Consider the following 14,492-nt stretch of genomic DNA (forward strand, 5'->3'; position numbering starts at 1 on the left):
CCCCCAAGTCTGAACGGTAACATTGTGAGATAGGGTCTGCACTCTCAGAGTGCCCTTCTGGTTTAAGTTTTTGTTCAAGTGCTGTAGTTGAGGGATGCACAGATGTTTTAGCTGTCTTCCACATATGTGGTATATTGCTAAAATCTTCTATCCATATATATATATATATATATATATATATATATAATAAAGACTATATATAATAAAGACTATTTATTTATGGAATTACCTGAATAGTACATCGTTATTGAGATATGAAATTACTTATATAGGTAATTTCATATCTCAATAACGATGTAGCATGTATTCAGGTAATTCCATAAATAAATAGTCTACATGAAATAACTCCATGGTAAAGCCTATTTTGTGCATTACTGTGTGAATTAAACATTGACAAAGGAACTGGGTATTATCTCATTTTAGTAAAATATTCAAGGATCAGAACATTAAGCCGTCACCCAAATTACATAAATATTCTCATAATGCAGTTCAGCCGCTGGTTTTCTGACATTGCGTCAGAAACAATAGAAAAATAGATACGATGGACATTTTTATGCCGTTTTGACAAGCTTTATCATCACATCGCTCCAGCCCTACTTGCACAGGGAAAACAACATCAATGAACCAAGAAGTCATTGTGTATTTGCACTCCCTGGATATTTGAAGAGATCCTGTAACATTCTACACATTTACTTTGGCAAGTATTGTTTTTATAAGTGAAATCCTTGACCACTGTAATGGTAGCATTGTTACATCTGCCTACAATGCAGTTAATCTCTAAAGATCCGGTAGCAGTGAGTGCACATTTTGAATATTGAATTTCTGAATTATTTTGTCAAGTAAGTAAAGTAATCCGTCATCCATTACCTTCCTCTTCTTCTGCAGCCTGTCATTAGCAGCCAATTAAGTCCCATTTTTTTCACCCGAGATCACTCCAGAGATGCAGCAGAGCTGTGAAGAGGTGAGGTTTCACCAAACCAAACACTGTGGCACAACCACAGCTCGGTCTATTCTCTCTCCCTGTTGCCGGGGCGAGAATAAGGCTTGTTGGCATTCATGGATGCGTGTGTGTGGTGTGTCCCAGGTCTCTCTCACGTAGCAACGTCCTCCATTATTGAGCAGTTGTAAATGCTTTGAAGTTGCGCTGTGTGAGGAGTTTTTGTTCCAACACCGGGTAGAAGCGGCATACCGGTGCTTTTGAAAGGCAGAAATCTCAGCAGCTGGCCCAGTCAGTGCTGAGCCATTTTGATCTACATCCTTTTCTTCAGATATTTCTCTTTAAACTGTCCAAATGTTGATGTACTTGAGTCTTTTCTTTTCATGCCACGGTGTGTTTGTTCTAGAGCTGGGCCATGTGGAGCAAATTAAATATCACAAAATGTTTGACCTAATACCACAATATCGATATTGTGGGGTTGACAATTGGTGCTTTTCCAAAATATTAACACAATGAGATTTTTAATAAATAATAGTCAGGAATGTGGATACAATGACTAAGTGGGTAAAGGCAAATTAAAGAACAGCTGGAACAGACAGAAAATGATTCACTTGACTGTAATGTAGCCTTTAACACCAGGAAAAGAAAACACGTGTCATATCAGTATATTACAATATCCCAAATTTAAGACGGTATCTAGCCTCATATATCGATAATTTTTATATATATATATATCTATATCGCCCAAACCCCTCTGAACCTTCCCAGCACATAAAATATCCGTACATAATACAATAATCAATGAATAATAAAAATGAGACCATAAACAAAAATACCTAAGGAACATGTGGCTCCTACACCTAGTTTCTTCTACTGGATGCTTAACATGATCCCAGACTTGCAGTGAGTAAAAGCAGAGCTGCAGCAGTGAGCACTGTCATTGAAAACGAGGTCAGGGTGACGGGGAATCTAATTGACGCTCAGCTCAACCCCGGCGATTCCCCCAGGAAGTTATAAATCAGCACTGCTCCGCTCGGCCTGTCTCCTCCACCACCACCACCACCACCACCACCACCACATGGTTACGCCACAGGCCCGGGCTCGCATCTCATTATCCTTTGACCGCGTGGGCAAAGCTGCTTCATCTAATGCATTCAGTAGCGCAAAGAGCCTCAGCGTAATTTAATTAATGTGTTGGCGTGGGCGTGTCTGTGGTCAGATCATGTTAAAACAATTTCACAGTGGCATTGGAATCAAAGTGGTTGGTGAAAAAATAAACACTTAAGACTGGTTATTGTTGAAGGCTGGTTGTTGATTTTTAATCAGGATAAGTGACTTTTTTTAAGTTTTGTTTTCGGGGCATTTCAGGCTTTTAGACATGAACGTGGTGAGAGAGAGGGGGAATGACATGGGGCCAAGGGCCGCTGCAACAAGGAATAAACCTCTATGTATGTGCGCCTGTTCCACCAACTGAGAACAGAAGCAACTTGTCCCATATTAAACATGTAGCATCTGTTCAGTAAAACCATTAACTCATCACAGAAGAACATGAGCAGAAGGACTCACACTGCGATGGGATGACACATGGTTGCAGAGCCCCTAAAATACAACGACATGTACTGTATACAAGTATACAAGTATACAAGAGGCAGAAGGACAGTTTTTATAGTTTAAATAAATGGCCTGTACAGGATGGGTCAAATGATAATTTTAGTCTAAATCCAGTAGTATGCTCAGATAATCAGGATTAACTCTGTAAGATGAACAAACTGAAAACTAGGGGTGCAAGATATATCGACTCAATATCGTTATCGCAATATGTTGAAAATGTCGCAAGAAGTATGCATTATTTTGTTTATTTTGTGGAGCGCTTTGTCCCATCCGTTGGCTGTGTGGCTTAGTTTTGTTTGAGTTAGAGCCCGCTTGAAACGCTATAATGACCTTGTTTCAGTGGCCAGTTACCGTGCCACCTACACAGTGACGGTGTAAGTGAAGAAGTAGTTAGAGACGACAAAACAGAACAAATCAGAGAGACGAAAGTTTGCCCTGGGATTGTTGTTTTTTCTTCTGTTTTTTTGGACCCGGCACAGCTTTGTAAAATGTAAATCCACTGTCAGCTGTTATGAAATGATGCAGGTGACAGAAAAAAAGAAATAAAAACAGAAACTTATCAAACATAAACTTGAATATGAGCTCTAATCTCAGTTTTAGCTCCCGAGTCGGGCTGTATACCGGACTCTCCCGGTGATTTATTTATATAATAATATCATTTTTTTATATTAACAGGTAAATGCATAGACTTTTTTTAAGAGAGTTTTTTCGCCATTTTTAAGCCTTTATTTGTATAGGACAGCTGAAGACATGAAAGGGGAGAGAAAGAGAGAGGGAATGACATGTAGCAAAAGGCCGCAGGTCGGAGTTGAACCCGGGCCCGCTGCGTCAAGGAGCAAACCTCCACATATGGGCGCCCGTTCTACCAACTGAGCCATCCAGGCACCCAAATGCATAGATTTCTGTCAAATTAGGTAACACAGACTCATTGCCTTTATTGTACGTGGACTGATCATGCTTACTGCCGTGTGTAGTCCCCCCCCCCAAAAAAAAAGCCCATTCTGAGCCAGCAAAAACCCTGGATTTGACATATTAAAACACACATCGGGCGGATTTTCAGGTGTTCATATACTTTTGGCCATACCTTTTTTATTTCTGGATAGAGGAGTGTCAGTGTGGATCTGCTGTTGCAGGAAGGTTTTCACAGAATAGAAAGAAAGAAAGAAAGAAAGAAAGAAAGAAAGAAAATCATGAGCAGCTTCCCTCTGATGAAGCCGGCCTAAGCCTAAATGTAATATTTCTGAAAGCTGTTTTGTTTTTCATGTCTAGTGTTTTTTATCTGTTGCAATTGTTGAGAAAATATGTCAAAATGCTTGGGATTTCTAGTTGTGAAATACGAAGCACAATGGTTGCAAATCTGACTTTTAGGATTATGTTTTTAGCTTTGGTATTGCGGCCTCGCATTTTAAGCATTTAGCTGATGCTTATTCAGAGCAGCTTAGAATGAGCTTTAAATCGGGGATCACCCACATTATCAGCAACAAATACAAATACAAAGATTAAAGCTGTATCACCAAGGCAACAAATGTACAAGGGCGTGAATGTGTATGTATAGGAGAGACATTTACTGAATGTAGGTTTTTCTCCTCTCACAGAGAGACTCGAACGAACTGAACGAGGCCGACTGCCCTGAGACTTTTTGACTGCATGAAGAGGCCGAGTGACGGGACCCTGGTCCTCACCTAGACCCCTCCCACGACCCCCCACCCCCCACTGCCTGGACATGGTAAGCCTCCTGTTCATTTTTTAGTTTTTGTATGTGCGTGTTTCATAGTCATTTATAGACTCTAATCATTTTCTGGTATTTTCTTTTTTCTTTCGGTTGTTCAGGCTTCCCTAACTGTAGAAACAGTAAGCCCTGCGTTGATTTAGTTTGGAGTTTACCGGCAGCTTAAGATTTTGATTATCTTTCAGACAAAATAATGAATTGTAGACATATTGGACTGTTTCATGCTGCAGGATAACATGAAATGTGCTGTAACACTTTTTTGCCTTGTTGAAACACTTGGGGCCCTATCTTGCACCCAGTGCAGTGCAACGCAAGGTCCGACGCAAGTGTCTGTGATAGTTTAACCCTCGTGTTGTCTTCCTGTAGACCATGCAACATTTATTTATCCTGGGTCGAAGTTATACAATTGCCGGTTAACAACCGAATGTGGCTGGTAAAAAAAGTTGAGTGTTTGGTAGAATTTGGAATCCACCAGCCACAGTGGCAGCCACCCAAAAAAGTTCATTTCCATGCCTGCCTGGCGTACTGCTATCCTGAAGCAGCAGACAGCGATCGTGCCATTGATCAACAAAAACCTGGTCTAAAGTCGCAGCATTTCACTGTTATTTCAATTAGTCCAATGCGCCTTGGCTCGTGCATACTGAGGGCACACAATGCTTGTTACACACACAGGGACGGTTGGTTGGTTGGTTGGTCGGTTGGTTGGTTGGTTGGTCGGTTGGTTTAAGCCCAAAACACACCTATGATTAATTAAGACACTTAAGTACAACCCTTTTCAACCATGCGCCCGGCGCGCAAACCCTTTTTTCCGTTGTTAAACTAGCGAAAGTGGATTCGTACACGCTCTAAATGCACCTGCGCCACACAAATTATTATGAAAGGACCCTTGATGTAGATTTCTCTGTTGTTAGGTACTGATGAGTATTCTGCCTGTGATTTTTTTTTTTTATATAAAACCTTGGGAAAGAACGTTTGGTTTCCTCCGTTGTTTTCATGTGTGATGAGCAAGCCCAAACAGAATCTATGGATTTTTCTGCTTGTGATGGAGATGCGTTAACAGTCTTGAGTTTCATTTAATCTGTGGAAAATTCTTTGTGGCCCTGGTGATGAGTGTCTGTAATGGTCCTTTTAACACTGATAGATTCAACAAAAAACTCTGGACCTACAATTTTGTGTTTGCTCGCTCACTACATCTGAAAATCCACAAAGGTTAGAAGCAGAGCAGAGATTTCTGCTTTATTGTCACCTCTTCCAAGGTGCACAGAGGAAGGACAAATCTGAAGATGTACAGACGTGCTCAAATTTGTTGGTACCCTTACAGCTCATTGAAATAATGCTTCATTCCTCCTGAAAAGTGATGAAATTAAAAGCTATTTTATCATGTATACTTGCATGCCTTTGGTATGTCATAGGATAAAGTAAAGAAGCTGTGAAAAGAGATGAATTATTGCTTATTCTACAAAGATATTCTAAAATGGCCTGGACACATTTGTTGGTACCCCTTGGAAAAGATAATAAATAATTGGATTATAGTGATATTTCAAACTAATTAGTTTCTTTAATTAGTATCACACATGTCTCCAATCTTGTAATCAGTCATTCAGCCTATTTAAATGGAGAAAAGTAGTCACTGTGCTGTTTGGTATCATTGTGTGCACCACACTGAACATGGACCAGAGAAAGCAAAGGAGAGAGTTGTCTGAGGAGATCAGAAAGAAAATAATAGACAAGCATGGTAAAGGTAAAGGCTACAAGACCATCTCCAAGCAGCTTGATGTTCCTGTGACAACATTGCAAATATTATTAAGAAGTTTAAGGTCCATGGAACTGTAGCCACCTCCCTGGGGTGGCCGCAAGAGGAAAATCGACCCAGATTGAACAGAAGATAGTGCGAATGGTAGAAAAAGAACCAGGATAACTGCCAAGAGATACAAGCTGAACTCCAAGTGAAGGTACGTCAGTTTCTGATCGCACCATCCGTCGCTTTTTGAGCGAAAGTGGGCTCCATGGAAGAAGACCCAGGAGACTCCACTTTTGAAAGAAAAACATAAAAAAGCCAACTGGAATTTGCTAAAATGCATATTGACAAGCCACAATCCTTCTGGGAGAATGTCCTTTGGACAGATGAGTCAAAACTGGAGCTTTTTGGCAAGTCACATCACTCTATGTTCACAGACGAAAAAATGAAGCTTTCAAAGAAAAGAAACACATACCTACAGTGAAACATGGAGGAGGCTCGGTTATGTTTTGGGGCTGCTTTGCTGCGCCTGGCACAGGGTGCCTGAATCTGTGCAGGGCACAATGAAATCTCAAGAACTATCAAGGCATTCTGGAGCGAAACGTACTGCCCAGTGTCAGAAAGCTCTGTCTCAGTCGCAGGTCATGGGTCCTCCAACAGGATAATACCCAAAACACACAGCTAAAGCACCCAAGAATGGATAGGAACAAAACTGGACTATTCTGAAGTGGCCTTCTATGAGCCGATTTGAATCCTATCGAACATCTATGGAAAGACCTGAAACTTGCAGTCGGAGAAGGCACCCAAACCTGAGACAGCTGGAGCAGTTTGCTCAGGAAGAGTGGGCCAAACTACCTGTTAACAGGTGCGAAGTCTCATGAGAGCTACAGAAAAACGTTTGATTGCAGTGATTGCCTCTAAGGTTGTGCAACAAAATATTAGGTTAGCGGTCCCTCATTTTTGTCCATGCCATTTTCATTTGTTTTCTTATTTACAATATTATGTTGAATAAAAATCAAAAGCAAAGTCTGATTTCTATTAAATATGGAATAAATAATGGTGGATGCCATTACTTTTGCCGTTTCATGTTATTTCAGAGAAAATTGTGCATTCTTCGTTTTTTGTGGAGGGGTACCAACAAATTTGAGCACGTCTGTAAAACTCCAGCAACATTTGTGATTCAGTTTCAGGTTGTCATACAACTCATTGATAAGCCGTAACCAATGGTAACGTTGTTTTGACGTCCCTGATGAATGTCACAAGCTTAAAATGCATTTGTATAGCTGTAAAGTTGTTCTTGTACTCCCAAGTTTTGCTGGAGTTTCAACTTCAGGTCAGTCAGATTAGTTGGTTGTTACATCAGAATTGAAATTTTTTTTTTAAACTAGATGCAACCCATCTAAAAGACCTCCAGCTGAGAGATATCTCCACATTAAGAGTGGACAATGGGATAATGCTTATAAGAACAAACCCACAAGGACCTGAGCATCAGTGTGTATTTCAGGCCTGTGTATAGTGTGTTCCAGAAATTAAAAAAAAATGTAATTTCCCCAATGGGGATCAATAAAAAGTAAAACTTAACTTATAACTGAGTTTACATTCTTGCTGTGACTCATAGGGAATGAGGTGAACATGAATGTAAACAAACAGGGGCATCAGAAGTGGTGGGTTTGATATTGGCTGTGTTGTGTTCGGAAAAGCTTTTTAAAAATGGAAAAAAAGCTGCTGTGCCAACAGCGTCATTCCTCTTTCATTCGGCCATGTTGACAGCTGTGTGTGAAAGAGCACTCTGTGCTCCTAATGGTCAAAGTCTCTGAAACACATTGGGGAATTTGTCAAAATTGTCTTTTTGTCGGGAGGTCCAGAAGTGACTAACATATAGCAGTCAGGGATTATCCATAAACATAGATTCATCTGGTCTTAACTATAATGGAAATAATTCATATTTTGTGCTTTTTTTTTCCCAAATTAGGTATAATTCCATGTAAATTAAGTTTATTCACCATATATTCTAAAGATATGTGTAAAACTAGTGGCAATGAGTTGGACTGAAGTTATCTAGAAGGTGTAGAATAGAAATGGGTAATATATTATATTTTATGCTCTATAAATAGGCAAAATAGACAGTACCCTGACTAAACTTTGTCTTAGACCAGTCTGTGATAACCCATCAACAGATGGTCCTCTAATCTTAACTGATAGTCAAAACATTTCATAATGTCAGCCTTTTTTTAACTCCAAAATCAGGTATCATTGTATGTAAACAACTTTCTTTGACCATATATTAAAAACATAAGTGTAAAACTAGTAATAATAGGTTGGAAAGATGTTGGCTAAGAAGATGTAACACAGAATTTGGTGATAATGCGTACTTGATGCTTTATAAACTGGCAAAACAGACTGAACCAGGGGGACAACATGGTCGACGGGAAGAAAACCCAAAGGTTAAACATGTATACTGTGGTATATTAGGAATATATTTTTTTTTTGATGTGTGTGTCAAATTGAAGTAAATGGCATCCGACGACAAACCCTGCAATGCAATTAATTAACGTAGTGAATGTCATTTTCCTGTAATTGTGGCGCGAGCCTGAACGCCCATCTGTCTCGTACGTAACAAATAAAAGAAACGAGGCTGATGCCGGGCCGGGATCCAAAATCCGTGTTGAGGCCGTAAAAGTCTTTATCTTTCATTTAGATCTTGTTCATGTTTGTGTGTGTGTGTGTGCGCGGGTGCTTGTGTGTTATGGTTGTTGACGCTGCCCACACTTGCCACTACACAGCGTCAAATGCCCTCGGCAGTTCAGCGAGAGATTAGCTAGGTCGTGATAAATGAACCTCGCAACTCCCGCACAAGCCCCCGAGAGCCGTGGCCATGAATTATTAAAGCAGCATCATAAATAACTCACCGTAATGAGGGTGTGCTTACACGCTGCGGGGGCAGAGAGGAAACAGGGGAAAAAGAGAGGATAGGAGTTGAAGAGGACAGGATGATTGAGAGTGATAGCAGTTTGACCCTGGACTGAAAACCTGGTGTGATGCTCCGTCGACGGGCGGACGCACTCGGGCTTGTACAAAGGAGCAGCCAGTTAATTTTGCACATCAGCCTCCTCCCACCCTCTCTCACAGAGATGGGCTCTATCCCTCTAAGTATATGTCATAAATGTTAACGTTAAGTAACGGCGGCTGTATCTAGGCCACGCAGAGATTGGCAGCAGCACCGGGCGCTTCAGGTGTTGCTGTTATCTTGCAGACTGTGAGGAGCCTCTCTGACACCGAGAATGAGCTCCTGCGTTTCGGAGGAAGTTGAGGGAAAACAACACCAACACCAGGCGTTGAATCAAAAACAGTGTGTTCAAGTTTACAGACTTTTATTTTGGTCTCGATTTGCTCTAGATTTCGTCCCAGTGCCAGCATTGCTTCGCTGAATCATGATGATGATGATGATAATCCTTCTTCTAACCCTCAAACCACTTTTCTCATCATTCAGTATGGATGGCCTTTTAAAACAGCTGAGTGAGCTGCTTTACAGCAGATAAAAAGCAGCTGAAATATCCTTTGACAGTTAAACATCAAGCATGGAGGAAATTGGCAATTACCCTACCTATATGGCCAAACGTATGTGGAAACCTGATTATATCGCCCGTATGTGATTGAACATGTCAGGTTTTTCACCAAATTTTATAATCAAGCTCCAGGGATTTTCTCCCCATATAGCCATTAGGGCATTGGTGAGGTCAAACACTGATGTTAGGGGATCAGGTCTTGCTTAGTGTCGGCGTTCCAGTTCATCCCACAGATGTTGCATGGGGTTCAAGAATGAGAGAAGAAATCTGATGACGGTTGTTGGGTTGTTTGCTTGAGTTGCACTCTCAATCCACTCTGATCCTAGTAAAGCAGATGTGGTAAGCGCCAATAAATCTATTAACGGAATGTTTTTCTAACTAACTGATGTTTGATATTATAGAGAAATAATATACTTAACAGATGGGGGTTTTGAGATGAAAAACATCAGACTCTTTTAACTTATTAAGTCAGTACATGCTCACTGACAACAGTCAACAACATTCCCTCTGACATTTATGCTGATTAAGGATACTGATGAGGCAGATGGACCATCTCAAAGGTCACCACTTGCAAAGGTCACAGGTTTCAATCCTGTAGAAGTCCATTGAGGTTGATCAGTGGACATTTTTCTTCTTTGAAACGTCCTTGAGCTTCACTCTGAACTGAGGCTACACAACCTGTTCCAGCTTCTCCCCTCTGGTAGGCGCTACAGAGTATGCCTGCACGATTCGAGGAAAAATACAAATCACGATTTTTTTGAATAGAATTAATATCACAATTCTCTGCCACGATTTCTTTGAGTATTGCAGTGCTCGGGAGTGCTTAAAAACCCTTTTTATACAGTCTGTTTAAAACTCACTGAAGAAAGTAGTAGCGTTTGTGATGCATTTGACTCGTAAAATTAAATGAGAACCAATGTCATGTAAAAAAACAATTACATCAAAGCAATTTAAAAAAATTAATCGTGAACAGGGTGAATCGAGATTGTGATTTTATAATGATGAATCGTTCAGGTCTACTACAGAGCACTGTACGCCATAACCAACAGACTCAGGAACAGTTTCTTTCCACAAGCCATAGTGGTGAGAATCCCCAGACCCCTCCCGATACAATATCATCACGATACTTATGTCACGATACAATATTATTGTGATTTTTAAACATATTCTGGGATATTCTGCAATCTATTGCAATTTTGTTTGTCAAGCAGACAAACTGATCAACACATGCTGTATTTAACAAAAGATCGATACTTTGCACCTGTGTACAAATACAGTAATGCTACGGAAAATATTGCGTGCTATGAAGTATAATTTATTTATTTTTTTCTCCCCTAACAAGCAAACACTCTGAACAGCTGACTTCTTACTCACAGTGCCAGGTCCAATTCCTGTGCAATAACCCAGCAACACTGTCTGTTTGCTGGTTCCACTTATTATTTATTCATCATTTTAGAGCTGTTCATACTGTTCATATTGTTATATAATACTTAATATTATTACTTATATTAATTATTTAATATAATATATGAATACTATATATATAGTAATAATATACTTAATATTATTACTTAATATAAAATAACATAATACTATTTATTCCAGCAGGTTTTGCACTATGCTAACGTATAAATAATCATCATTTTCATGATTATAATTTACTCCTGCATACTTTGCACTCTTCATTGCACTATTCTCTCAACCTGTGTGTACTGTTTCTGTATACAGTGTGTATATTTTGTTTGTTTTGTATGAGTATCACATTGTGAGCAATACGATCCAAAGCAAAATTCCTCTTATGTGTCCTCATAAAGCTGATTCTGATATCGTTTTGTTTTTGTTTTGTTTTTTACTGCTATATCAACTGGCACAATACACACGTGACATACCGCAAAAGACAGTCAAAGATTTTTTTGTGTTTGTTGAAAGAAAATATCAGTAAAAAAACTGCACTTAAAAATGTTTTTTTGTGGTGCCTTTTATATTCAATGTAACGTCTACAAATGACAAATGATATAGCCAGCGAAAAGCCTAAAAGTCAGTCTTATAATCAGGGTTGTCTTATATTCGGACCAATGTGGTAACTTGTTTACTGTGTTTTTACACTACACTTTAATATCTGTTCATTTATTTACAATTTTCAACAACGTTATCCCATTTTTTCCTCATGTTGTGCAGCCCTATCCCTGCTCTGAACCTCCACCTGCTCGCTCTGTGTGATTCATACTGCACATGAACATCAGCAACAATGAAAACATGCCTGACATAAGAAATGATAATGTCTCTCTTTTCCCTCGTCTGAACCCAGAGGTCGTTCAGATCGTTTGCAAACGACGACCGCCATGTCATGGCCAAGCACGCCAGCATCTATCCTGCGCCGGAGGAGCTGGAGGCGGTCCAGACGCTGGTGTCCACCGTGGAGGGAGCCCTCAAGAAAGTCTCTGATTGGATGGATGGCCTAAACACATCCTCAGGGAAGACCTCCACCGATACCGTGGCTGGGGACAATAAGGCGGAAGAAGACTCTGCTGAGACGAAGTATGTCCCGCTGAATGTGCTCTTATTTTACGGTTGTTTCAGTGTGACCCAATTACCGTTCATACGGCCCCCGAGAACCTCTCTGCTTTGATTATAGTGCTATATTTTCTTCTTACAGGTCAGTTCTGCATTGGGCTGCTAAGTGGGCGTGTTCTCAGAGCGTAAAATGAAGTGAATTTATTGCTCCTTCCAGTTTTATTTTTTGTATATTCAGCTGTTTCCTCAGCACAGTGCCAGATCACTTTCCTCCATAAACCTGTGTTCTGCTGTGTATCTTCATCGGGAGGGGAACATGTGAGGATTAAACAAGCTCGACAAACAGTCATAAATTCTCAACATTTGCCTAGTGGCCTAAACACGCACACAGAGGTTCTGTATGAAACAAAGCATCTCTGTGGAGTTACAGCGGCGAGCTGATTCATACAAATAAATCACATCCAGGACAGAAAAATATATTTGTGTTGTTGATACGTAGGAGTAGGTCAAGGCAGCAATGCTATTACAAAGATTAATGTCCAGAAAACACAAAAAAAATGTTTCTTTAAACTCCAACCACAGCATCTGTGTAGCTGTGATTGGTCACATCAGAGAAGTCCTCGGATACTTTAGTTAAGTAAAAATAGTAACACCAAAGTGTGAAAATACCCAAACTTTACTCAGGCAGAAGTCCAGAAATATTGATTAAATGTTTTAAAGTAAAAGTACTCATATATATAATCTTCTGTTTATCTCATTACTGGCTCTTTATTATTGATTTATTAACATGTTGGAGGCATTTTACAGTCGCAGCTGGTCAAGCTACAGTCATTTTTCTAGTTTATAAAGATGAGCGTGTTCATTTATAACAAAGCATATGGTTTGCATGCAAAATCTTGGGACAGATACCTTCTTGGTAGTCTGACATTACTTCTGCATATAATAAGCTATAATATATAAATGATATGTTGAACTTTCAAAATGTCTTACAGCGAATAAGAATGCGTTAGAAAGGAATCACTTCATGGCCACTATGGAAAGAAGACATGATTACAGAAACTTGAAACTTGTTTTTTTTCCATTGTTCATGTGGATTATGAATCTTCTATCAAGACTTGGAACGTTAACTCTTCCTTTAATGGTTGCAATGACATATTTGTAAATTTAAAAACACAATCAGCTCGTAGCCACCGAGATCAGAGGATTTCAGCCTGTATTTGTGTGTTGTAAGCTGTCACTTTGTCTGTTAGAAAATAAGATAAGATAAGCTAGACTTTGACATTGAGCCCAAAATGGGGAATTTCAATTGTCACAGCAGCTTAATATAGCACAACAAATAACAAACATACCCAAAGAATAAAAGAGGAAATAGAAACAATAAGAAGAGAGTAATAACACTTTTATTTACAGGCAGGGAGAATATGCATATACACACACACAGATGAATATGGAATGAAAAATTGCACAGGACACAGTAACATGTACAGAGTAATAAATAAATAACTGCAAATAGTGCAGAATATTTTTTTAAGTGTTGGCTCATGTTCTTGTGTTAGAGAATCTGACGCCAGCTGTCGTCCCTCTGCCCTCAGGCCGGATGGCACGCCGGCGCTGTGCGGGGTGACACGTGTCGGCCTGGTGGCCAAAGGCCTGCTGATCAAAGGAGACATGGACCTGGAGCTGGTGTTGATGTGCAGGGAGAAACCCACCAAACTGCTGCTGTACACCATCAGCGCCAACCTCCCCCTGCAGATCCAGGTACGCTCTGCCCCACCTCCAGCTCTGCTCTGCAGTGTTTAGCACATCCAGAAAGAGCCATGAAGCAACCTTGGGGTGGGGGAAGCTTTTTAGGAGGCATCTTTGTGATCCGAGGTTCAGTGGAAACGTCCACAGAGAACAACCAGAAGGTTCTTTATGTGTGATAAAAGTACAAGAGTTTGACTGGAGACATTGGAGACATGCTGACAGCCTGGCATGAAGCAGGACATGATAAGGATAATAATAATAATTATAGTAATCACAATACAAATGGTACACGTAGACAGTATAGACACTATATTAGGTTTAATTTGAATAGTGATACTTAGGTATATTTTTTGATTGGTAATATGGGAACAAATGATCCTGTGAGATGCTGTTGAAAGCTCTGAGATCATATTGTCATGCAGATTGTCACTACATATATAACATTTTATTGATACATGTCCCTGTACTTTTGCATTCTCTGTAAAAATATATATTTCCATCAGAACTATGTATATTCCATCAGATATGCACAGGACAACAAGGCATCTACAAACATGCTTTAAAATGATTTGAAATTCTAACAAAAAACAAAACTGAATTGGTCTAAACACACACACACACACACACACACACACACACACACACACACAC

The 14,492-nt window shown here is 39.8% G+C and overlaps 1 protein-coding gene across 3 annotated transcripts in view; it reads left to right on the plus strand.

Moving 5' to 3' along the window:
- LOC116689165 (spermatid perinuclear RNA-binding protein) overlaps window positions 1-14,492 on the plus strand; it is an 88,229-nt gene that overhangs the window by 37,137 nt on the left and 36,600 nt on the right. For 2 of the 3 annotated variants that reach the window (XM_032515581.1, XM_032515583.1), the window contains exons 2-4: window positions 4,144-4,274; window positions 11,890-12,119; window positions 13,688-13,853. In XM_032515581.1, the coding sequence (XP_032371472.1) occupies window positions 4,272-4,274; window positions 11,890-12,119; window positions 13,688-13,853 (399 nt within the window). In that variant the 5' untranslated portion in view covers window positions 4,144-4,271. Of the gene's footprint in view, window positions 1-4,125; window positions 4,275-11,889; window positions 12,120-13,687; window positions 13,854-14,492 lie in introns of all 3 variants that reach the window. The other variant, XM_032515582.1, reaches the window with a different exon arrangement.

The sequence above is a fragment of the Etheostoma spectabile genome, chromosome 5 (assembly GCF_008692095.1).
Source record: "Etheostoma spectabile isolate EspeVRDwgs_2016 chromosome 5, UIUC_Espe_1.0, whole genome shotgun sequence".
Taxonomy (NCBI): Eukaryota; Metazoa; Chordata; class Actinopteri; order Perciformes; family Percidae; genus Etheostoma; species Etheostoma spectabile.